We start from the raw sequence: 26,872 nt of genomic DNA on the forward strand, positions 1-26,872 counted from the left end.
GTCCAGGGTCTACCCCACCTCTCGGCCGAAGACAGCTGGGATAGGCTCCAGCACCCTCTGCGACCCTTGTGAGGATAAGCGGTAGAAAATTAATGAATGAATGAAATTGAACGATCACGGACCAAAGACATACAGACAAAACCACCGACTGTGTTTGTTCCGTTTTTCTTTATTATCAAAAAAGAGGCAAAAAAAGTCCATCACTGTTTTCCAGAGTCAAAGCTAATGTTTGGGAATATCTTGTTTTGCCTAAAATCCAAAGATGATAGGTCTGCTTTCATGGATGACTAAGGAAATGAAACAAATACTCACATTTGAGATGCTGAAATCAGAGGATTTTTACATTTTTCAATTAAAGATGATTAAGTGAAAACCAAAGGAGTTGCCAATTAATTGGATAATCGATTAATTGTTGATCAATAATCCATTCATTGTTGAAGTAAAGGTGAGTAGTTTTCATAGTAAATCGCAAAACATTCCATGATTGATATGTTTGAGAAACTTTTGGGGCTCTGCGGTAAACAACACCTTCAAGGTACTTACCCTATCATCCAGAATCTGTATCTTGGGGATTTAGGGAGGTTTACCATGTGGGCATTCCCCGAGTCCCTCGTGCCAACGCTCAGGGGGAAACCCTCCAAGCCTTTCTTTTTTTTTTCATAACACAGAGATATACTCACAGCCCTGGAAACATACATGCCCAGACAGGTGCAAAGTCTGGCCCGGGGCAAGGTTAGCTCGTTCCCCCAAGTGATGCTGGAAATCTAAATCTCTACTGGCCATTAAATAAATACTTCACACACTGCGGTGGAGTGTAAGGATTCAATGGTCTGCATGAGAGACTGATCAACCATGCAGGGTCTCATAAGAAGCATGTGTTTTTAAATTAGCTGTGGGGAAGCTGAGAAGGGGGCTAGCCTCGACCTGTGATAAACCTTATCCTAAGAATATAATAACAGTAATTAACCTAATCCCTCCACACCCCGGGTCCTAAGTCTGTGTTGGGGCCAATGCAGTCAGTTAGGAGTCAGGGAGGTCAAGCAAGTTTTCCACAGATTATCACCGGGCTCAGTATTTGATAATGTGTTTGCTTGTGCATTTCTGAAGTGATAGGAGTAGGGCTGGGGCGGCTAATATGGGTTCAGCCGGTTGAACAACATTAATCAAGTCAAAGCCAAGGCCAGCAAAGATGACAATTATCAAGATTTGTGTGTGTGTGGATGGCAGGGAAGACTTTCAATATCATTGCAGACCTGCCAACATGTATGAATTTGTTGTACTCAGCATGTGATATCACTGTTGAATATACTTGTCTGTAGGCCTGTCAAGATAACAAATTTTGCTGATCGATAATTATGCTATTAATTATCGACCGATATTCAATAATTTTGACTTGAAAAATTCCCATTATCATTAAGATAATTGTGTCACATCACATTTGAGCCAATTGATGGTATCCAAAAGAACTATACACACAGCAACACAATAGGTGGTTGGAAACAGACAATACACTACCAACATATAATGCAGAATATTAACCAAATACTATGTTAGCGCTAAACATTTGCTTTGTAGCCCTCTTGTCATTAGACTTATATGTCAATTTATCCAAGGCTCATACATACCGACTTTTTTTTTGGTTTTTCTTTCCAAAAATTGACATCCATTATCATGACAGGCCTACTTGTTTGTCACTGCTCTCCAGTTGGTTGCCTTTTGCTGGTTTCATGAGGTGGGCGTGTTCCGTTTGTACCCCAGTGGGGGGCATGACAGGAAATAATTGCCAATGACTGAATTAGCCAGAACATAACAATTGGCATCAGACTCCAGATAGTGCTTCAAACCCAATTTGCGGGATTCAAACCCGCATCTGTGACATTTGAGTAGATTTTGCTTCGAAGGATTCACAACATTTGCTTTCCTCTACTGCATCGTACAAGGACTGGTATTAATGCCAGTGAGGACTTTCTAACAAATGAGGCGTTTGTGTGTTCTTGCTGCCGACTAATGTACGTACGTATGTAGAGAATCAGTCGATGAGCACAGGGGAGAATTGTCAGAGATGATCATCAAGATGTCAGTAAACTTGTCCTCCCACATGGATGATGATGATGATGACAATGATGACACATAAATGATGGGCACTTTCTTCCGCCTGTCACTGGACGGCCTCTTTGCGATATCTTCACGCTCGGCTCATTGCCTCCCTCACAATGGTACATCTTTTGAGCAATGATGTACAAAGACACAGCAATAATATTGTGGCTTTGCCGGAGCCATGAAATGCTGATGACAATGCGTTAACATGTAATTATGCAGAAATTATTCTTACATGGGCAATTATGAAGGTAATGATGATGGTAAAGCGACAGACAAACGATGAACTGGGTGCTTTAATCACAGCACACAAGACGGGGAGATACGGTTACGGTATCTGATGTGTTCAGCGCTCAACACCCCATTCGTCCCTTTGAACGCATTTGTCAAGTTGCACAAACACGTCACGTTACTGGTTCATCATGAAATCCAAGTGATGTTGGGACCTTCAGCGGCAGACAGTCGGGGTCTGCTCGAGTCCAATAACACCGCTCATGTTGAGGCGAGATCATCTCCTGTCGGATTACGAGGGAGTGGATGGGGTCGCATCCAACAAGCAGGCTCGGCTGGAAGTGGACATGAAGTGGGTCAGTTCGTCCGTCGCTTGGCTTTGACCAGCAGCACTATAATCCACTCATGTACGCACATGTGTCCTTGTGTCTTTGTTCCTTTCCTTGCATATGGGAGCTCGGAAAATAACATATTCCTCTAACTGAGATGATTAAATTGATTTAAATGCGCCATTCTCACGGAGATCTCATTATGCGGCGATTCTATGGGTAGTTTATTCACGCCGAGCTCTGATGTGTGGCATCAAACTGTTGAGTAAGCATATCAAAAGCCATTTTTTCGACTACAAATACGCGGAAACTGCCTATATTTGCTGCCTCGATGGGACACAGGTGAGCTTTGGAGGGATTTTTATTTATCCCGTGTTGCAGAATTAAATTCTGAATCACCCCCATACAAAAGCCCCCGGCGCCGCGTTTAATGCCCACACAAATCAAGACCTCCTCTTTTAATTGCTGAAATGTCAATACATTTGCATACAAGCGGCGAAGCACCCTCAAATTATACAACTGCAAGCAAGCAGGGAGGAGAAAGACCCAATTTATTCAAAAACGGGGTGGCGAGGCTCATGACTGCGGTTGGCCAATTACTTTACAGTGCTCCCCATGTGGGCTAAAAAGTTCCCCGCCGTTTTAGGTGTAATGGGAGTGCTTTACAACGTGCAAATGCCGCGTTGTTACAGATGCACAGACAAGCTCTTACCCCAGAGAGCCTCTTAGCGTTTGATGAATATAAAGCTTTCTGATAAGCACTGCTGTGATGTGTTCCTGTCTTCCGTGGCGTTTACACGGAGGTCAAACTTCCCATGGAAGCATTTCCAGGGAAAACAGAGACTTTTGAGGTGACTTCCTGCTTCTCGCAGGAGAGCAGCAAGCACACATTCAGATGCGTTTTAAAGCGGACAATTTGATTGTTTGCCTCGACAACACCCCGCCCCCCTTCTCTCCATAACCTCATGTCAGCTGTCCAAGTGCACACAGGAGTGAGAAAAGGAGTGCGCACTGATGTGGAAAATCACCCCTTTTGGTTTTGTTTCTTGGTCTTGTTTTGTTGCTGTCACTCTTTATTCCTCTCTGGTTCTACCATATCTTACTTATTGTGTGGAAATATGGGTTAACAACTATAAAAGCAATCTTCACTCGCTAAATGTACTGCAAAAAAGATCAGTAAGGATAATTCATAATGCCGCCTACAGAGAACATACTAACTCCTTAGTTCTAAAATCACAAATACTTGCATGAGGCTAAAAATAACCAATTAGCTAAAAATGTCATCCAATACTTCTCTACAAGAGAGGAGAAATATGATCTCAGAAAATTAAAATTAAAATTAAAATTAAAATTAAAATTAAAATTAAAATTAAAATTAAAATTAAAATTAAAATTAAAATTAAAATTAAAATTAAAATTAAAATTAAAATTAAAATTAAAACTATATTAGGAAAGCAGGAAGTGAACAAATGTAACTGTTACTGGTTGTAAAAGTACCAGATGGAGGGGTAGGATTTAATAAGCTTTGCTTCTTCCTACTCCTTTTGGACATGTGGAACTGTGAACTGATTATGGGATGCACTCTATTGTAATCTGGTGCATGTTCAAATGAAATAAAACCATTACCATTATCATTACCATGATACCCAGCCACCTGAAACAGGACAATTTTTCCATTCAAGATTACTTGGAAACCGACTGTTTGAGGACTACTTCACTCAAAAGTGAAGCCAACAAGCATGGGGGAGTAAAAAAAACTCTACGGCAGGGGTGATGAATGAAATAAAACCATTACCATTACCATTGTTCTCACTCAACTACCATCTTATTGTCCGCCTTTCACTTTTCTCTTTTCTCGTTCCTGTTCATGTGATCGCTCATTTCTGGATTTCATTTTAAGGCTACTCTAAAAGGTACAGCTTTATTTTAGGAAAATAATAGCTTGGGGGGAAAAATGCTAAAAATGGCTCTCTGGGTGTTGAATCATTGGCAGCCCATTAGTGTTGCTTGTACCTCAGAGGAAATGGACTCCTACTGTACCTCAGTTTCTGACACTGTTTGTCTTTTTCATTCAGGAGTCACAAGTACACACATCGGTCATTTAATGTGCTTTTGCTGGCGTCCATCCCGAAGTCAAGTCGTAAAGCCTACAGCCAGACTGTTCAAATCATACCAAATGAGACCACTGCGGACCAAATGACAGGATTTAAGTCAATCCTGAGCTGTGTCTTTGGGAAAATGTACAAAGAAGGTTCTCACGCATGTCAAGATTTCACATTGAAAGATATTTACTCACTGGTGGGAGAGTTTTATAGAGAGGAACGATTCCATTGAAACTTGAATATTGTGCTGAAACGGTTTTGCTTTAACTGAAGCGACTCTTCTTGCAATGCCAGTTTTAAATCTAAATGTATCACCACCAGTCATTCTCGATTTGTTTACTCCCTCCGAAACTTTTTAAAAAAGGGGCTTTCCCTTCTTGGGAAACACTGTGATTAAGTGGTTGGTACTGGTGCCTCACTACAAAAAGGCTGCGGGTTTGATTGACCTTCTGTTTGTTTGACTTCTCCTGGATACTTGGCTTTATAACATGGTCCAAGGATGTGAGACCCATTAGAGACCGGAGGTCTGAAGGTGAAACGGTTGTCAGTTTCAAATATGGTGGTTTTTGCACAGCATGGTTCTCGGTTTTTTTTCAAGTAAAATTTATCCGGTTTTCCTACATGTCAGTAGCCACGTTTACATGAGGAGTTTTTCTCTTTCCAAATGACCTTTCCGAAAGCAATGTTATACATGGAAAGGAATATTCCAATCGCGTGTCTACATGCACCGCTATAATCAACCAGAATAGTCAATGGGGCATGCCCAGTAAAGCGTAAACACCAACATCACGTGATACCGACTTCCTCAAGTTTTTTTTTCACTTGTTGGAATAACTCCGTATTGCCAGTTTTTCGTTCGTTCGGTCTTGAAATTTAGTTTGAATGAGAAACAAACTTTCCACAGCAGTCCAGTGCCGATTGGTCGCCTCCATTTTTTTAAATCGAAGAACGTCTCGAGCTGCGTGTTACGTCATATCCCAGCATTCGCTGAAAGAACGCACCCGGGAACAGGAAAAGATAAAATTCAATCTTGCTAATATTTTATAATTAAGCTCGGCACATGATTTATATAGATATGTACATATTATATATTATATTATTTTAATAAAACTGGACTTGTGAATGGCGTATAGAAGGGTTTAGATTCTGTTCCACAGATGGCGCTAATGCACACGAAAGCTGCTTGCCAACCGCCAATAAACAACAGAAGAAGAAAAACATCACGAAGAAGAACGCAGTCTGACAACTTTCCGTTTGAGCGGGTACAAGATACCTCAATCGGATTGGGGAAAGGAATATTCCACCCCTGGGAAGCCGATTATATATTCATTCTGATTGGCACTTTTCTTTCGGAATGAGGTGTATACAAAGGTTACATTCTTTCCGTTTGAGCAAATAACCTGAATGGAATTGGACTATTTGAGTCCATGTATACGTGGCTAGTGTTTGGCTGTCATTTTCGAACTGAGGTTCCACTGCGCAGTACCTACTTGGTTCTGCTTGCTATTCGGTACTCCAAGGCATCATTTCTTGTAAGTGGTCAGTCGAGGCTACTATGTTGCCGATAGCCTTGCCTAAGCGCCAGACATTGACTTAATACTCTAATCTATACTTTGCCGCAGTGATCCGTTTTCTTTCTGTGGCCAAATACACAAGACCCTTGTTTTCCTCTATTGCTGTTCTTTGTCTCTATACTATAGTCGAGTCCCGTAACTAATTGGTGATCATACCAGGGTGTGCCCTCCAAAGAAAGTGGATAGTCCAGCGGATTGATGAGCAGCATCGAAAACGACTGATGCAAGAATGTTCCCATCCCCAATAAAGGTTTTGAAATGCACATATGTCATCAGATCCGCAGTGTCGAAACCCCCCCAAGTGACCTAGAGTGCTCGACATGTTGAAGGCATCTAAGTTGCCACCTGGTGTGCACACATCACATGATGGGTAAAGTTTCATCTCAGCTTACGGAGATAGTAGCTGAGACTTGGAGGACGAGGCTGGCGATGTGAAGGAATGACTGGGTGAAGGCCAACTTCACCCAGCTATAACATTTTTTTGAGCAGGTTTCAAATTGTGAAGTCGTCACGCTAAGTTACGATGCAGGGGTGAAGTTAACTGAAGCGATGATCAAGGGGAGGAGGATTGGGGTCGGTCAAATCCCACGATGGGGATTTACAGTGCTGCTCACAGGTCTGTGATGTTGTGTTATGTTGGACGCCCCCTGCCACCCCACCCGATGTCTGCCGGCTTCAGCGTATCCTCCGTGCGTGAGGTGAGAGGGTCATCTGTTTCCTCTGAAATCTGATGATCATCTCCGCTGCTCTTTCAGCACGGAACATCGGAAGGCATAAAGGCCAGTTGTCGTTTGAACCCCCCCATACCACACATTCACGCAAAAACACCTCAGGATTTTTTCTCGAATTCTCAAGTGGCAAGTGACATTCGCCCAATGCTAAATACAACTTGGTCGAATGAAACGAACCCGGGGTTGAGATTTACATTCACAAAAGAGTTGTTGCACATGAGAGAGCGGAGTACGTGATTATAGTTTCACTGAGCTTTACAGCCGAGGGGATCCACGGTCTCTTGTTTGATTCCAGTCTGAGAGGGAAATAAGGCGTATTAAAAGAATTATTACTCAGACTTTACATCGGTCCCCTGTCACTCCCGACACACGCCTTTGAAGAGATTTACTCGTGCGGCCCTTATTGTCCTCGCTAATCTGCGTCCGTGCACAATGTCTTATTGCAAAAGGTGCGTATAGTGCATGCACGTCTGTGTCATGTACAGTCAGGCTTGAAATAGACCACCCCCCCCCCCAACCCCCTTACCCACCCACCCGACTACCCTTGTCTGCACAGCATTAAATATCAGTCTGCTTGGCACACTTCGAGTTAATACTTGAAATTTGAGACACGTACAGTACAGAGCAAAGCTGCAAGGGGGGGTCAGGGTGGGGGGGGGCAAGCTGTAGTCTGGCAGCTGCTGCGTCTGTTCCTTATACTTTGCTGTCATGGTCGAGATCACTGCGTACTCGTGTATGTGTTCTTATATATTACAGACAACTGACTACGGCTCTCAAAATCGATGCGTTAATCTGGATTGATCGCTATTAATCTCATTACAAATTCAAACACAGTTAACCCATAGCTCAAAGTCACTGAAATATCTGGGGCAGTTTTGTCCAAGTACAGTTGATGTGGTAGTGACAGACTCCACAATCAAGCTAAACCAGAGCTGCAACAAGTAATTGCTGATTAATCACTTATGCAATTAATCAACAACTATTTTGGTCTTGGATTCATTGTTTTTTATGTAAATATGTAAATATCCTGTAGTTTCAGCCTCACAAATGTGAATATTTTTAGGCATCCATGAAAGCAGACCTACTATCTTGGGGTTTTAGACCAAACCCAAACAAGATGACTTTGGAAAACAGTGATTTTTGTCTCTTTTCCGTTATGTCATGGATCAAACCACTGTTTGTGTTTAATTCATATTGATTCGGTCCATCTAGATCCTTACCGATTATTCGATTAAACGACAAACCTTCAATTAATTGAAAATAATCGTCAGTTGCAGTACTATGCTAAACAGACGGTTGGCCTAGTTGCCGGGAGCTTTCCATCCATCCATCCATTTTCTATGCCGCTTATCCTCACTAGGGTGGCTGGGGGTATGCCTATCCCGACAGGCTGTCTTCAAGGCGGGGTACACCCTGGACTGGTCGCCAGCCAATCACAGGGCACATATAGACAAACAACCATTCACACTCACATTCATACCTATGGACAATTTGGAGTCGCCAACTAACCTAGCATGTTTTTGGAATGTGGGAGGAAACTGGAGTACCCGGAAAAAACCCACGCATTAACAGGTTTTCAAGATGGAACAGATGACCGGCATCAAGTGAAGGAGTTTTTGTTTCATCGTAGCACTTCCATCTTAAAATACGATATAAACGCGGAGCTAGTCTGGGATTATGATAGCCCTTTCATTCTTGAATCTTTTTACTGATGCAATATGAAAACCAATTAGCGTAGACTAAAAATTAACAATATTGTTCGAACCTGCCCTCTTCCACCCTGTCCACCCTGATTTGTTTGCTCTACCAGCTGTGAAATAATGCTAATAGTCTCAAGTAATTGCAATCCAATATTAAAATGAGTAGATACAAATAATGACAATGCCAGCACTGAAGAGACTGGTCAACCCATCGGCCAAGGTCTTGGCAAGCTCTAAGTGGTGTCTAAAGTGAAACTTCCTCATATGCCTGCTGTGGAGGCGGTCTCCGTTAACTGTTTGTCTGGTTTCATCCAGTCATTGGCCGGGGGGCTGGGCGTCTCAGCCAGGAAACAGAAGAGATTAATTAAAAAAAAAAAACAGGGTGCCTGTTGTTCCAAGTGAAAGGTCTTATGAATGTGTCATCTGTGTTTTAGATAAGCCCAAACCATCGATACCAGAGTGGAAAATATTCCATTCCTAAATGAATCCCCAGGAACCCTGTGATTAATCTAATTTAAATTTTTAATCATTTGAGAGCCCTATAGTAGACAAATGACCTATTAGGTGATGTTCCCAGGGACGTAAACATGCGCCATACGTCACCTACATTGTGCCCCAACGCCAATGGGCATGGCTCATGGGAAATTATTTGATTTTTTTTTTTTTTTTTTTTTTGCTGTGCCTTCCTCATATTTCCTGTTGATTTGCAAGCAATCAAATGTACTCTTCCCCCGTCACATCTGCAAATGCAGCGGCGAGTGAAAGACATGTAATCCAATTTCCTTCGGGTATTATTGCTGTTATTGGCAGACATCAAAATGCATCACAAACATATTACGAATTACAGCACCGCTCTACCATCGGTGCCGGGTTATATCCAGAGAGGACTGAATTAAAGGTATGTCGAGATGGAAATGATTTACACATTTCTTTTTTTTCTTTTTTTTGATTCCACTGTTCAACACCTTATTTCAATTAACCCTCACTCTATGCTGCATGACCTCAGCGCTGATGGGGTTATTCATTTGTCATCCAGCTACTAGGCTCTCAATGTCCTTTCCATAAAGACAAAGCCTGGCTTTTCTCCGATGTCAGAAATGTCCCTCTTTGAGGTTCCTTTCACTTATTATACTTTCCAAACTCCTACCCCATTAGGAGGCGATTACCACCCGAGAGCATACAAAAAGTACAGTGAGTCTTTCACAGAATGGGAACAAGGAGGTAAAGCTTCTAAGCTTCCTTGCATCGCATCAGGAGATTACGCCATGCGACAAAGTCTCATTAGAATTTACCAGGGAATTTTATGCAGGCTTATGCTGTGTAATCGTAATAATTGCAGGGAAAAAATGACAAAAAAGCACATCCAAAAATAGTGAGTCGTAGACAATACTGATAAAAAAACCTCACACACACAATTTCACTGTGATTTTGAAATGGAGTTAAGATTAGGATTATCCTCCAGAAACCTTTCGATCTTGTTTGGGATGTATTTTTAAATTCTGCTATCTGGGATTAGTTGGACATGAGTGCAAATCTTTACAAGGAACTTTACTAAAAAAAACATTTTAAAAAAGGAATGAAAAAACACAAAATTTTATTAAAAAGTACATAATATATAACATAATATACTATAGAATTGATCAAACTATTTTGTTTTGTTTTTCATAATATTGCAATATTAATATATTATTTTTCCTATAATATTTCAACTCTATGCTACTAGAATATTTTTTTTTCCTGATAATATTTTGACTTTATTCGTTTAAAGAGAAAAAAAAATTAAGATTCCGGATAAGCAAGGAAAATGGATGGATGGATGGAAATATTAAGATTTTTTTTTCCCTCTTAATGTTTGGACTTTATTGTGGTAGAATTGTCGCTGTTTTTTTTTTTACTTTTACTTTCCAACTATTCATACTTTTGTCTTGTAAATTTGTTTGTCATAATATTCTGACATTAATTCCATAATATTTAATTTTTTCCCCCGGTCTAATTTTACAAACATAAATGTGTTAAGAAAAAACACTTTTTTTTCCTTTAATATTTCAAGTTCAGTTTACTCATTTGACATTGTTTTGTCTTAGAATATCACCATTTTATTTTTGCTAATTTTCTTGTTAGATTACTACTTTAGTTTTTCATTATGGTGTGACTGTATTTTTTTTCCATTTTTCCCAACTATTTAAATTTTCTTGTAAATGTTGTTCTCATAATTTGTTGACATTATCCATCCATCCATCCAATTTACTATTACTTATTTACCAACCTTTATTTTGTTTAGCTTTTTTTCATCATATTAGGACTTTTACAAAGTGACATATTTTTTCTTTTAGATTTCGACTTTCGACTGAATTTTTCTCAACAACATTTCAACATTCTCTTAATATTATGACTTTTCTCATTAGATTCCAACTTTGTTTCTTAATATTTAGACTTTATTTTTGTAGCATTGCTGCAGATTAATCCATTTTTGTGCGTGTTTTTGTTAAATATTTATTTTTTTTATTTTTGTGTGTGTGTGTGTGTGTGTGTGTCCCGTCCAGCCAAAATATCATTTAACCGCCCCAATGAGATTACCAATAAAGTCTTTGCTGAAAATTAGCTGCGTACGCTCACAATCTTTGACAACTAATTGAAGTTCCCCTCGGACTGAGAGCAGCACGGATGTGATCGTCAAGCATCCTGTCCCGCTTTAGTGGAATTTTTGTCCGACTCCCAGCCAACAGCAGCGTGACTTAAACGTGTCCATTTAGACATCTCTGTGGCTCTTTTAATACCTTTAGGTTAATTCCTCACAGCTTTTATTGGATTAAATTAAATCCAGCTCTGGCATAAAGGTAATAAGATTATTGTGCTGCCGGCTGGCTGGATTACAGGCGGGCAAAGTACGCAACGTACGGGAACAGCGGTGGTCATAGTGGCTGCATTGTTTATGCATGAATCTCTCCGGGCAGCCAACCCTGCATTTATATTTGCCTCTTTTTCACACAGGAAGAATTTGTCTTCATTAAAAAATCCCAAATGGAAGGCTTTGGCCTTTTTATTACTATTACTGATTTTGTACACTTTATCATTAATGAAGACACTTTGTGTTTTCAGCGGGGAAATCCTTCACCATTTAGATTAACTGAATAACATTTGGCTGGATGTCCGTGCTTACCGCCACAAAAGTTCGATCTTGCATAGGGCCGCAAATAATCAATATTTTCTCCATCGATTCATCTGTTGTTTTGATTAATCGAATATTCGAGTGCCCAAAGTGTGGCTCGGAAGCTGTTATTGGCCACAGCTATTTTCTTTTCTTTTTCACTGGCTCATGGCATATTGTAAAAAAACATAAAGCAACAAGAAAAGTGAAAAAAAATTGCTGGAAAAAAATAGAAAAATAAAATTTGTAATATTAGGAGGAAAAATCACATTATTTTAGTAAAATAAACTTGAAATATTAAATATTTTTTAATATTACATCAAAATATTAAAAATATTAGTCATATTATCTCTTATTTATGTGTTTTTTACTCATATTATGTCAACTATGTTGGGTAATATGAGTCTCAAGGTGAATATAGGGATGCTATTTCATGTCAACAGGGCTCAAAAAAACGTATCCAGTAGGCTTTCTTGACTTTCATTCATTCATTCATTTTCTAAAGCTTATGATCACAAGGGTCGCGGGGGTGCTGGAGCCTATCCCAGCTATCTTCGGGCGAGAGGCGGGGTACACCCTGGACTGGTGGCCAGCCAATCACAGGGCACATATAGACAAACAACCATTCACACTCACATTCATACCTATGGACAATTTGGTGTCGCCAATTAACCTAGCATGTTTTTGAAATGTGGGAGGAAACCAAAGTACCCGGAAATAAAACCCATGCATGCACGGGGAGAACATGCAAACTCCACACAGAGATGGCCGAGGGTGGGATTAATGTACTTAGTAGTATTTTTGTAATATATTTTACTATATATGCCATATTTTTCATAGTTTGGCTGTTTTTACGATTTATGCAGTACAGCTAATTTAACAGTTGAAGTCAGGGTGTGGTTGTTTTTTGGTGACACCTAGTGGCCACAGTCATTCATTAAGTCAAGCTTGTGACACAGGGTGGCACACACATTGAATGATACAGAGCATACTTTCTGTCTGTAAGTAATGTGCAATAATAATATGATATATGATAGGATTGATTCTAATGTGGGGCGGCCGAGTGGTTAGCACGCAGACCTCACAGGAGACCAGGGTTCAATTCCACCCTCGGCCATCTCTGTGCGTGGGTTTTCTCCGGGTACTCCGGTTTCCTCCCACATTCCAAAAACATGCTAGGTTAATTGGCGACTCCAAATTGTCCATAGGTGAGTGAATACGTGAGTGTGAATGGTTGTTTGTCTATATGTGCCCTGTGATTGGCTGGCCACCAGTCCAGGGTGTACCCCGCCTCTCGCCTGAAGACAGCTGGAATAAGCTCCAGCACCCCCCGCAATCCTTGTGAGGATAAGCGATAGAAAATGAACGAATGAATAATACTAATATGAGGCTGCACGGTGGTCAAGTGGTTAGCACACAGGCCTCACAGCTAGGAGACCCAAGTTCAATTCCAAAAATTGCGTGGGTTTTCTCCGGGTACTCCGGTTTCCTCCCACATTCCAAAAACATGCTAGGTTAATTAGCGATTCCAAATTGTCCATAGGTATGAATGTGAGTGTGAATGGTTGTTTGTCTATATGTGCCCTGTGATTGGCTGGCCACCAGTCCAGGGTGTACTCCGCTGGGATAGGCTCCAGCACCCCCCGCGACCCTCGTGAATGAATGAAAGATTGAATCCTGACCCAACTGTTCCCAAAGACACAAATTGGCAGTGAGATCAACACTTTCTTCTTCAATACCGCATTTCTGTTTGAGTTATGTTACGGGTTATGCCTTCAATCCAGTCGTGTTTGTAGCCAAACAGAGATGGCAGAGGGTGGGATTGAACTCGGGTAAAATTACAACATTTTTTGTGAGATTACGACTTCTTTGTGTTATTATTTTGACTTTATTCATGTCAAATTAGTGCAGATTTTTTTTTGTTTTTGACAATAAAAAAAACAACCGTGGGCCGGAAATGGCCCTCGGGTCAAAGTTTGGGCACCCATGTTCCAGGGCCTAACTGCTTCCTCAAAAAAAAGGTAGTCCTGCTTTACGATTCCAGCTTAGGTGAGCAACTATGGTTCCTTGCCTCATAAAGGACTGTGAGAAACACACTCGGTTTTTACAAGGAAGGGATAGAATGGGGGGGGGGGTGCTGTTCCTCAGCATGTGTATTGGATCAGGAGTAATGCAAACAATCATCTGAATATCTCAATGCAACACTCAATTACATTTTCATTGGCCGTATAGCAGGCGGCAGTAAAACATGTAAATGTGAAAACAAGCGAAAGGTATTTTACGATGAGATGTAAGCGGAGCGTACGGCTCGGCACCCCCCCCATAAGCCTGACAAGCGGCCAACCGGACGATGTTGACAAGATATAGTTGTAAAATTGACATGCCAGAGGAATGTACTTGGATTACAGCAGATGCCGCTGTGATTTACTGGCTGCAGTCGCCAGCCCCTTTATCTTAAATCATGCTGCCGAACGACGGATAAAGTTGCATTTTATTTCTGTCTGGATTCAAACCTCCCCACCCATTGAGACCACAGATCTTATCATCGGATACTCTTTGGACATTTTCTGTAGAGCGCCGGTCCAGATGTTCAAAAAGCCACCAAAATGAGGCGCGTCTCTCTTCCAGGTTTAAGTATTGTAAAAAAATATAAATCAACAAGAAAAGTGATAGAAAATAGAAAAATAAGTCAAAATATTTGTAATTTGTAATATTAGGAGGATAAATCATATAATTTTAGTAAAATAAAGTTGAAATATTAAATAATGTGTTTTTTAATATCACATCAAAACCAAACAAAACAAAATAAAGCTGTGATATTTTGAAAATTAGATTTGGGAAAAATTCATAATATGATGGGAATAATTTCTAAATATTCCAGGAAGAACGCTGAAGTAATTTGAACGTTTAAAAAACATTCAAGAGTAATTAAATCAGCAGAATTACTGTTGCCACCCGACAGAGAAAACTCATTTAGGGTGCGTGTACCCGCCATCTTGTCCTTTCGGTCCTTTCGGTGCGGGGGTGCTGGAGCCTATCCCAGCTGTCTTCAGCGAGAGGCGGGGTACACCCTGGACTGGTGGCCAGCCAATCACAGGGCATTACTTTAAGTATCGCTAGTGAGCGGACGCTAAGCACAGGTTGTCGACTTGAGGGTTTCGACAGGCGGCGCCTTCGTCGGTTTCTTTGTTTTGAGTAAAAGGATGCGGGGCTGTGGATGCGTGGCGGGAAGTCGAGGTTAAAGCAGACATCTCCAGCAGCTACCGCATGTCCGTCTTGATGTCAGCGGCATCATAAAAATGTGGACGTGCGCTGCACTGTGTTGCCCCCACGGATACGTTCCTGCAGGTCAACGGTGCCTTATTTGCCATGGGGGGGGCGCAGCCCACCTCAAACGGGGAATCAGTCAGCCTCATTATCCAATGGAGAGCAATAGACACAGAGGTGTTCCTGTCTCTCCTCCAATTCCACCCAAAGACAGAAGCTGTCTTCTTTGTCTCCGACTGGAGAGGAATTTTCTTGTCATCATCTCGACGTGCACTTCCTCAATGCCCCAGCCCCGACTCCCTCCTCGTTTCTCTGGCTCGCTGTCAGCTTGTTTCATCGATGTTTTTACGACAGAGGTTACGCCGCTGCGAGCGACCGGGCCTCGGCTGGCGTGCCGGGGCAGCGCCTCTCGCCGCACGCTCTGCAGGACGCCTAATGGAGGAAATCAAAGTACTCAAACGCAATTAGATACACCCTGCACATTGTATGCCAATTGCAGCCCCCACCATTGGTAAAAGTTGCCCCTTTTACACCCCAGCAGCAGAGATATGTTGTGTACAGATATTTAAATCAAGTTTTTTTTTTATTTAATCGAATCCTACCAAAGAATACAAAACATTTTTTGTACTTGTGTTCAAGCTGCCGTCACCTTTCCTTCTTTAGACGACAAATGAGTTCCCAAGTACTGCACACTGTTTTGCCTATCAACCTATTTTTTTAGCATCTTTTCACTGATTGGTTGAATATTATGCCCAAAATATTGAGGTATTGAACGTGTTTTTATTGTTAAAGTAGTAAGACGCTTCTCTGTCTTGTGGAAACAGAGATGAAAAATAGGATTCCTTATTTCTAAATTGAATATTTTTGTAGCATAGACAACATGTTTACAACCGTCTAAATCGGCTTTTTAACATTATTAGAGCCCTCTAGACATGAAATAACACCCCTACAGTCACCTTCATTATCCAATATCGTGGATATACAGTAAGAACAGAAAATAAGACTTTGTAGACGTAATCTAGACTCACACACATTAGCATTGGGAACGTTTCTTGTTTTCGCTTCCTGTTCTGTAAAGTACGTCCGCCTCAGCCATGGCGTGTTCGCCTCAGCCATGGAGTGCCCGCCTTAGCCATGGCGTGTCTGCTTCAGCCATGGTGTGTCCGCCTCAACCATGGTGTGTGCGCCTCAGCCATGGAGTGCCCGCCTTAGCCATGGCGTGTCCGCCTCAGCCGTGGCGTGTCCGCCTCAGCCATGATGTAGTGTCTGCTTCAGCCATGGCGTAGTGTCCGCCTCGGCCATGGCGTAGTGTCCGCCTCGGCCATGGCGTAGTGTCCGCCTCGGCCATGCCGTAGTGTCCGCCTCGGCCATGGCATGTCCGCCTCAGCCATGGCATGTCCGCCTCAATCTAAACCGCGATGTAGCGAGGGACGACTGTATTGTGTAAGTGTCTATTTACGGTTGCACCGTGAGTGAGCATTGCTAAGCTTCATGTAAAGAAGTCCTCCTCCAGCAAGGCGATGTTTCCCTCTGAGTAGCTTAACCAACGTAGGGCAAATGATACCGGCTTTCTTTCAATAAACGTCCTAATTATGGAGATTATATGCGCAAAATGGAGGGTTTTCCCACAGTTGGAACGTAATCATTGAATCGGTAATTCTGTATAAAGAAAAAAAAGCCAAACCCTTCCATCACAGTGTTAGGCATGGAAACTGGAAATGAATGTATTCTCAGAACGTGATAGCAATCGCATGATGTCCAGTGGGATACATGGCAGTTACGATATCACCTGGAAAGCCTTTTCCTTGTTTTCCCTTCATGTTAAACATAAGGAGTGAACTATTTTCTGGCTTTCCCGGGACCGAAGCGCATTGTTTTGGCTCGAGGCGTTGCAGCGAATGACTGCACCTTACCTGCTTTATCAGAGTTGCAGACAGTGAAATGGATGTGGAAGCAGCACGGCAACACTAAGAAGCGTTTTGTGAAACGCAATCATGCCGTGCCTCCAAAATCTGCGAGGCAGGAGTGATTGCCGGCTAGGAGGAATGTTGTAATTATTGTTTTGTCTGTGACAGACTGAGTGCCGTGGATAAGCCATCGTCCACTGGAAGGCAAATACGCTTGTTGAACAAAGCACTTAGCTGCAATTTACACAACAGGATATTTGGAAGTATACGCATTAGAGCGTTGAACATGACGAGGAAAAATGAGGTTGGGGGTGGGGGGGGTGTGATTGGGAAGTGTTACTTATGGAGGATCGCCATTAAAGCTTGGCTGTACACGGGGGCATCTGCCCACCAGAAGGTTGGTGTTGACTGGCTGATAAAGTTTTATGTATATACTTGATATATTCCACATTGGGACCATGGGGGGGCACACTAATGAGCTGACCTTAAGGTGCACCCGCACAGCATATCATGCTTCTGCAGTTTTGACTAATTCATGAGAATTGCACTGATATTTTTCTTTTTTTTTTGTATTTACTTGTGCATTTATTTTAGTCCAAAGTGGGTTAAAGTAAAAAGAAACGCAGAACAAAAATGAAGTATTTGGCAGTTCATGTATTTGACAAGGTTGTTATGACAAGGCTGTTATTAAGCCTGAACATCCAAACCGCTTGTAGATACATCACCTGCAAAACTATCAACTTATTTAGTTTTCTGCATGGTGAACGAGTGGTTAACACATATGCCTCACAGCCAGAAGACCCGAGTTCGATTCCATCCTCGGCCATCTCTGTGTGGAGTTTGCATGTCTATTTTCTCCGGGTACACCCACATTCCAAAAACATGCTAGGTTAATTGGCGACTCCAAATTGTCCATAGGTATGAATGTGAGTGTGAATGGTTGTTTGTCTATATGTGCCCTGTGATTGGCTGGCCACCAGTCCAGGGTGTACCCCACCTGTCTGCCTGAAGACAGCTGGGATAGGCTCCAGCACCCCCTGCGACCCTTGTGAGGATAAGCGGTACAAAATGAATTAATATTATTATTATTGTTGTTATTTTCATAATGGCCGCCCCACAACAGTGTTTTCTTAAAGTGGCTTCTTTTTCTGTCTTTTTTTGGGTTTTTTTTTTTGTTTTTGATTTATTATTATTATATTATATTATTTTATTATTTTGTTTTTTTTAGAAGGTCCATCCCACAAGAGTTGAGTCAGACAAATAATTTTCTGGCCCTGATTAGTACCTATATATTTTTTTTTAATTTAAGTATGCATGTATACTGAAGCTGAAACTTCTTCTTCTTCTTAATTTTTATTATTATTTTTATTTATTTAAATTTATTTTATTAATTTATTTCAGGCATGCATACTATGTTACATTAATGTATCCCACATACATATACTTACAATACAATACACTTACAATATCTATTTATATACTTACATATATATACACACACATACATACACACATATACATGCAGCATACATACACATATTCATACATATACGTATATATACACACATACATACATACACACACAACACCTCATTACTACACATGTCTGAAAAGGAGCAGGAAGAAGCAAAGTTCACTTTTATTGCAAAGGTTTAACGTCAATATGAAGTTGTCAGGAGGGTATGGAGAGGGGAGGAGCGAGACGTGGTTAAAAAAAAAAGATCATTTTCATGGCCGCATCAATTACTATTATCAGATTTTTGCCATTTGGTTCTGGAAGGTAATTTACTGCAAAAAGTGGGATCGACTGATTAAGAGTTTCAGTTTGTGAATTTAGCTTGGGAAATAGCGTCTTATTGTTATAATTTGTGCGATTTATTGTATGCTGCGGCTTGTCAGATTAGTGTGTTCATACTTTTGTCTCCCCATGTATAGCAAAAAAATCTAGATAATTTTTTTGAGTGTTTCTCAGATGCCTCACAGTGTAACTGTACCAGATCCTTGTTGTGTGCATGCACCCATAAATAAAACGCCAATTCGTGTCTCTCTTTGCAGCTCCGCCTCTGTCTCAGGCCACCGTGTCCCCCCAGCCCCTGAGAACGACAACCACCACCACCACCACCACAACAACGACGGCGCACCGAGGCGTGGCCAACACTACCACCACAACAGGGCCCAAGGAGGGCGGCAAGGGAGTGGCCAGGCCCCCTCCTGTGATGGCGCAGACTACTTCCCCGCCGCCCCTGGAGTCGTTCCCTTTGCCCGAGCGTTTCTGCGAGGCCACCGAGAGACGGGACATCATGTGGCCTCAGACCCAGCGGGGCATGCTGGTGGAGCGACCGTGCCCCAAGGGAACGCGAGGTAAACAGGGCTTCTGTTGTCTCAGTGCGTGTCGATATTCCAGAGTCACCTCTTTCCTCTAATGGGAGCGCCGGGAGTCGGTGAAGACGTTTTTTTCTCATCGCATGTCGCCGCGTCCAAATGTAATTAAGCAATCTGTAGCGGCTCCGTTGCAGGCTCAGCTGTTTTGGGCTGGGAAGTCGGCGTAGCAACGTGGCCCCTCATTGGACCGTGTGTGAAATTGGGCTCATTTGACACGAGGCTAATTAGGAGAGAAAAATGTCAACCCACGGTAACACCCCTTTTGAGTTGATGACACTTTCTGGTCCTCTTTTTCCCCTGACAGGCACAGCGTCTTATTTATGTGTCCTTTCCACCGGGGCCTGGCACCCTAAGGGCCCCGATCTCAGCAACTGTACCTCCCACTGGGTCAACCAGGTAGCCCAGAAGGTGAGTCTGAGCTCCTTATTTATGTTTTTCTTCTTAGTGGACTGTTTCACGCATGCCAAATAAGGACTGGAATGATATTTTCCGTCACAGTAAATACTGTGGAACTTCTGTTTATGTAGTAAATATAGTGTAGTATAATCTACAGCTTTTTAAATTTGGCAGCTTTACTCTATCACTGTTTTCAAAATTATAACAATTAATAAATCATGCTATTTCCAGGTTGTCAAGGTGGCCTGTTATTTGAACAAAAATAAGTTAAATTAAATTAAATTTAACAAATTTTAATTTAAATGTAATTTAAATGAATAGCAATCACTAAATATCATATTTTAATTAATAAAAGAATAATTAATGAAATAAATAATAATAATAATTAAAAATTAAAACATTAAAAATTAAAATCATAATAATATTGCTCAATTAATAAAAAAATAATTTAAATTAAATTAAACTAAATTTAAATTAAATTAAATTGTCAAGCATAAATGAAATAAAAATACAAATACAAGGCACTAGGTGTCACTAATCTTACTGTAATGTTGGTTGAGAAACACAAGCACCAGACTTAGTTTAAATGATCTCACAACAGACATAGCCATCCTAAACATGAGCTACTGTTTGGGCCTTAAACTCAACTTTGAACCCCCGGCATCACTTCCTGTCTGCCTCCAACTCAGCTCCCCAGCACGAGTCTTATTTGCTCTAATTATGTATTTGGTTATAGGAGTCTAAATGTGACAATAGCTGTGTTATTTTTGTGTCTAAAGAGAGAAAAATATTTGATTTATGAATCAGGAATCGTACCTCACGGAAGTTCACAGCCGTGTCTGGAACCAATTAACCGCAATAAACGAGGGATTATTGCAGTATAGTGTAGTAGAGATTAATCCATTAATCTAAACATAACATAAGACTCAAGAATACGCAGTGCGCTGGAACACCTTGTCAGTGTAGGGCGTCGTACTTTCTAGGGTATGTGCATGACATTATGGACTCTACCCCTGCCCCCCCCAATGCAGATTCGCAGTGGTGAGAATGCAGCTAACCTGGCTAACGAGTTAGCCAAGCACACCAAAGGCCCCATCTACGCCGGGGACGTCAGCTCCTCGGTGCGCCTCATGGAGCAGCTGGTGGACATCCTGGACGCTCAGCTGCAGGAGCTCCGGCCCAGCGAGAAGGACTCTGCGGGGCGGAGCTTCAACAAGGTAAGCCCACCCTCAAAAGGGCAAAGCGACTTGGAAGTGGAACCTCCAAAGTTGAACAAAATTTGCTGTTTTTTTGTATTTATTTATTTTGGAGTAGTTGAAAAACATAACGGGCTGCACGGCGGTCGTGTGGTTAGCGTGCATACCTCACAGCTAGGAGACCCAGGTTCAATTCCACTCTCGGCCATCTCTGTGTGGAGTTTGCATGTTCTCCCCGAGATGGCCGAGCGTGGAATTGAACCTGGGTTTTTTAAAGTTCTAATATAATGAGAAACAATACAAAAACAATGAATAAAGTTGTAATTTATGGAAACAATAATTTGCAAAAAATGTTAATGTTGCAAGAAAAAGTCAAAATATTATGGAAATTAAGTGATAATTACCAGAAGAAAATGTACAAGCAGAAAGTGGAAATAGTTGGAAAATTATTAAGAAAAACAGAAGCCATGGGGGAAAAAACTGTAATAAAATCTAAATGATTAATGAGATAAATAAGGGCAACAAAAAAAATACCAGAATATTTTTTTTTAATATTATAAATTGAAATATTAAAGATAAAGTTGTAATTTATGGAAAAAATAATTTGCGAAAAAATGTTAATGTTGCAAGAAAAAGTCAAAATATTATGGAAATTAAGTGATAATTAGCAGAAGAAAATTCACAAGCAGAAAGTGGAAATAGTTGGAAAATTATTAAGAAAAACAGAAGCCATGGGGGAAAAACTGTAATAAAATCTAAATGATTAATGAGATAAATAAGGGCAAAAAAAATGAATTTTACCAGAATATTTTTTTAATATTATAAATTGAAATATTAAAGTTAAGTTTTAATATGAGAAACAAACACATATATATATATATATATTACATTTCAATTACATTTCTGGGAATATTATGGTAAAAAAGTCAAATTATTATGATTTCACTCGAATTAACCTGTAATCGGTTTATGGTATTCATTATAATATTCCTTCTCACCCATGACGAGATTAAGTTTCATGGTCATCATACTTGTCAGCCGTCCTGTTTTTGCCGGGATTTTTAATAACTTCCCATATTTTAAACTTCATGAAAAAAATGAAACCTCGCACATCCTGTCGCCGATAAACTCGGGCTTTCAACGCATGGCAGTAAAATAACACAGCAGGAAGTTGGGTCTTTGACGCGATACCCGTGCCAAATCTTTACTTGAACAACAATGGAGGTTCCACTTTATTTTCAATATTTTGTTTAAAAAAAAAATTAATTTAATTTTAAAAATAAATAAATAGCTCCATTGCTAGTGTGACAGAGCCACATGTATGACTATTATTACTACTACACTACACATCATAAACACGATGCCTATTCATTCATCTCCAGGTAAGAACGTGAAATTTGTCGTCAGGCTTCGACATCAAATCATGTCTCTTTTTCTTATGTGTTCTTTTTCTTGATGAATTGTAACGAACAAAAAAAAAAGCTTCAAAAGCGAGAAAGGACATGCAGGGCGTACACAAAGGTACTGGAGCGATGCTATTGCCCCCATGCTCCCCCTACCCTGCTTGCTGCCAACCACTGTCCCGCCCCCCCGCCCCCTTTATGCTGTGTGCCCGGCTCACATTCAGCAGCATGAAGCTTCTTTTTTTTTTCTTGTTTTAACTGTCATGTACTCATTCCCCCGTGTGTTCTTTTTAAGTTCATTCCTTACAGACGCCTTAAAGTCAGCTGTAAGCCCGGGAAGCGGATCATAAACGTGTCTTTTTCATGTCTTAATTTAGATTACAACCCGAGATTGCACATCTGGAGTCATAAAACGCTGATGCCGACACCCTGCTCTCACATTTCTGTTTTGGGTTTTATTTTTTGGGCTGGCTTAATGTCTGTGTGGACAAGGGAGTTCATGCTAATGCAGGGGTGTCCAAAGTGCGGACCAGGAGTCATTTGAATACTGTCAAAATATCAAAAGAAAAAAGTTGTAATGTTGTCAGAATTTTATGAGAATAAACAAGTCATATTATAAGGAAAATTATATATATTTTACTAGCGTTAACTTGAAATATTTATTTTTTTTCAAGTTCTAATATAATGAGAAACAATACAAAAACTGAATAAAGTTGTAATTTATGGAAAAAATAATTTGCAACAAATGTTAATGTTGCAAGAAAAAGTCAAAATATTATGGAAATTAAGTCATAATTACCAGAAGAAAATTTACAAGCAGAAAGTGGAAATAGTTGGAAAACTATTATGAAAAAAAAGCCATGGGGGAAAAACTGTAATCAAATAATAAAATCTAAATTATTAATGATATGAATAAGGGAAAAAAATAAATTTTACCAGAATACATTTTATGATATTATTATTATAATTATTTTGTAAATTGAAATTTAAATTGTAAATAAATATATATTATATTATTTTATTATTAGTATATTATTTTATTATTATAATATATTATTATATTATTTTATAAATATTATTAATAACTTGCAATATTAAAGTTAAGTTTTAATATGAGAAACAAACATTTTTTTTACATTTCAATCGGGGAATATTATGGTAAGACAGTCAAATTATTATGATTTCACTTGAATTAACCTGTAAAACTGTAATTATGAGGACAAATTATTTTGTATTTTTGGAGCTGGGAGTTGAATTATTATTTTTTTTTCCGCTATGTGGCCCTCTCTGGAAAACATTTGGACACCCCTGATCTAATCCAAAAACGATCTAATCCCACTTTACAGTTTTCTTTTTCAAGGACCAACATCAACATCTGACTTTTTATTGTCCACAAAGTCAAAGCCGTAGCTTTAGTTTCACAATAACAGCTTTGAGGTCAGAGGAGTAATTGTTTTCTGTAAATGGGTGCAATTTGTTCCACCTGGATAATAGGGTTACTTTATTTCTTTATTTATTTCAAGCGCAAATGCTGTCAGGTTGTGTTCATGCATCAGGGTATTTTGTCCAAATATATCCCTCTACCACCACCACCAGGGACATCGGTGTCCTCCGTCTGTCACCAAAGTCAACACCCCCCCCCCCCCCCCCCCCCCGAACATCCTCCCCTGCGCCCCTCCCCGCTCGTAGTGCAGCTCTGTCTTTTGGGACGGTATTAAAACAGATTGAGCTAAGTCATGCTTTTAGGACTTTGAGGACTTAAAAATGCATGATGGGGGAGGGGTGACTAAAAATATGCCCCAAAATATTCTCCAAAATATTAGGACATGTCATAATTGAAGAAATACTGTATGTACTTGAACCTGACGCATACGTATATACATATATGGGCAATTTGGAGTTGCCAATGAGCCTAACATTTTGCATGCATGCTAACAGGCTAACCACTCCACTCCTCAAAAGTATGCATATATAAGTAAAGGGTGCATATTTGTGCAAAATGGCCAAATGAGGTAAAATACAAATATAAGGCATGTTGTGATAATATGTAGTACTCTTGGCAAGTAATGTTACTGCAATGTTCTCCAAGACACACAAGCAACAGACTCCATCCACGGAACAATTTTTATTGCAGGCTTGAATGATAACGACAACAGGCACAATAAAATCCATCATAAAAACACAGGCTACGTACCCTAAAAATCACTCCTCCCCCCCCCGACCCGCCTACAGCGACACACACAAGCGCACATCTTATTATGTCGTATTTTTTTCTCAATATGTCTGCTAATACACATGTAACGGTGACTATAGGGGTGCTATATCAGGTCTAGCAGGCTCTAATAATGGTTAAAAAACATATTTAGAGGGCCAAACCCCCCTACAGCAACACACACAAGCAGAAGTCTTATTATGTCATATTTCTTCTCAATATGTGTGCTAATACACATGTACCGGTGACTATAGAGGTGCTATTTCAAGTCTAGCAGGCTCTAATAATTGTAAAGCTTTGAATTGTCCCAAAGGTCTTGTTCAGGTGACTATTTAAGACCGGGAAGGTACAGCCCAACCCCTGATTGATGAAATAATTGATTAAGCGGACTGTACCAATAATTGAGTCTATATAGCGGTCGTGCTGTAGAAGATGTGAGACAGAGATTGATGACACGGCATTATCTGATACCTGCCATGCTTGATGCACACACATCACATTTATCCGCCCCTCCACGCACCGCATCCCTTACACTGCCCGTCCCTGGCATCGATTTCCCGATTAGACATATTGATCCGGTTATTTCCTGAGGAAAGACCAGCATCGCTTCAATCTGACGCCTGATAAAGTGAACACACGCTGAGGCTCAGGCCACCAAAATGTGTAGAGGTGCACCATCGTCCCTTTAACTCTTTAACTTGCTTTTTTACAGAATACGTTAATAAATCATCTCTATTATTCGTCAAAAAATACATATTTAACCACATTATATGAATATTTTTTAATTAATTATAATAAAATTATAATAATTATAATAATTAATTATAATAATTAATAAATCATGCTATTTCCAGGTTGACAAGATGGCCTATTATTTGAACAAAAATAATCATTTTAAAGCATAAATGAAGTAGAAATACAAATACATTATTATAATTTAAAAAAAATAATAATAATAATTAGTATTGCTCAATTAATACAAATTAAAATAAATTTAAATTAAATTAAATTGTCAAGCATAAATGAAGTAAAAATACAAATACAAGGCACTAGGTGTCAGTAATCTTACTGTAATATTGGTGGAGAAACACAAGCACCAGACTTGGTTTAAATGATCTCACAACAGACATAGCAATCCCAAACATGAGCCTTAAACTCAACTTTCAACCTCCGACATCACTTCCTGTCTGCCTCCAACTCAGCTCCCCAGCATGAGTCTTATTAGGTCTAATTATGTTTACTGTATTTGGTTATAGGAGTCAAAATGTGACTATAGGGGTGTTATTTTGTGTCTAAAGAGCTCTAATAACTTGATTTAGTAGGACCTGATCAGGGTTTTTTTTGTTGTAAATGCAAAAATATTTGATTTATGAATCAGGAATCGTACCTCACTGAAGTTCACATCCGTGTCTGGAATTAACCGCAATAAACGAGTGATTACTGCAGTATAGTGTAGTAGAGTATAGTATTAATCCATGTATCTAAACAAAACATAAGACTCAAGAATACGCAGTGTGCTCGAACACCTTGTCAGTGTAGGGCGTCGTACTTTATAGGGTGTGTGTGCATGGCGTTATGGACTCTACCCCTGCCGCCCCCCTCAGATTCGCAGTAGTGAGAATGCAGCAAACCATGCAGCCAAGCACACCAAAGGCCCCATCTACGCTGGGGACGTGTTCAACATTGGACACTAGGTGTCAGTAATGTTACATTGATGTGACAATAGCTACCGCAGGAAGTGCTGCACAGAACAGGAAGTATGATAAGAACAATAATAAGGAGTATAAATGTGACTGTAGGGGTGTTTATGTCTGGAGGGCTCTACTGGTGGTAAAAACTAGTTAGAAAGTATGTGATGGATATTTAAGGCAGTCGGAAAACATGTTGGCGTGATATGTAGTACTCCACCTTGATCACTAGGTGTCAGTAATGTTACCTTGATGGATAGCGGATGTAAAACAAAAGCAGTCCCCCCACTGCTAATGTGTCGGTATGTATTATGTCTTATTTATTATGTCTTATTTATAATGTCTACTATGTTGGGTAATAGGAGTGTGAAGGTGACTATAGGGGTGTTAGTTCATGTCCAAAGGTCTCTACTCATGGTAAAAGTTGTACTTAGAAGGTGGTAAACATGTTTTTAGAAATATCGACTCCTACTTTGGGGAAATGGATTAATCACGATTAACTGCAATAA

The 26,872-nt window shown here is 40.2% G+C and overlaps 1 protein-coding gene across 31 annotated transcripts in view; it reads left to right on the forward strand.

The window, feature by feature from the left end:
* The window catches only part of adgrl2a (adhesion G protein-coupled receptor L2a), a 140,055-nt gene that overhangs the window by 83,586 nt on the left and 29,597 nt on the right, over positions 1-26,872 (forward strand). For 26 of the 31 annotated variants that reach the window (XM_058074180.2, XM_058074181.2, XM_058074187.2 and 23 more), the window contains 4 exons: positions 19,142-19,447; positions 19,773-19,876; positions 20,896-21,081; positions 22,543-22,581. In XM_058074180.2, coding sequence (XP_057930163.2) covers positions 19,142-19,447; positions 19,773-19,876; positions 20,896-21,081; positions 22,543-22,581 — 635 coding nt within the window. The remainder of the gene's footprint in view (positions 1-19,141; positions 19,448-19,772; positions 19,877-20,895; positions 21,082-22,542; positions 22,582-26,872) is intronic. The other 5 variants (XM_058074170.2, XM_058074196.2, XM_058074176.2 and 2 more) reach the window with 1 other exon arrangement.

The sequence above is a fragment of the Doryrhamphus excisus genome, linkage group LG4 (genome assembly GCF_037039965.1).
Source record: "Doryrhamphus excisus strain RoL-2023G ecotype Guam linkage group LG4, RoL_Dexc_Guam_v1.1, whole genome shotgun sequence".
NCBI classification, from domain to species: domain Eukaryota; kingdom Metazoa; phylum Chordata; class Actinopteri; order Syngnathiformes; family Syngnathidae; genus Doryrhamphus; species Doryrhamphus excisus.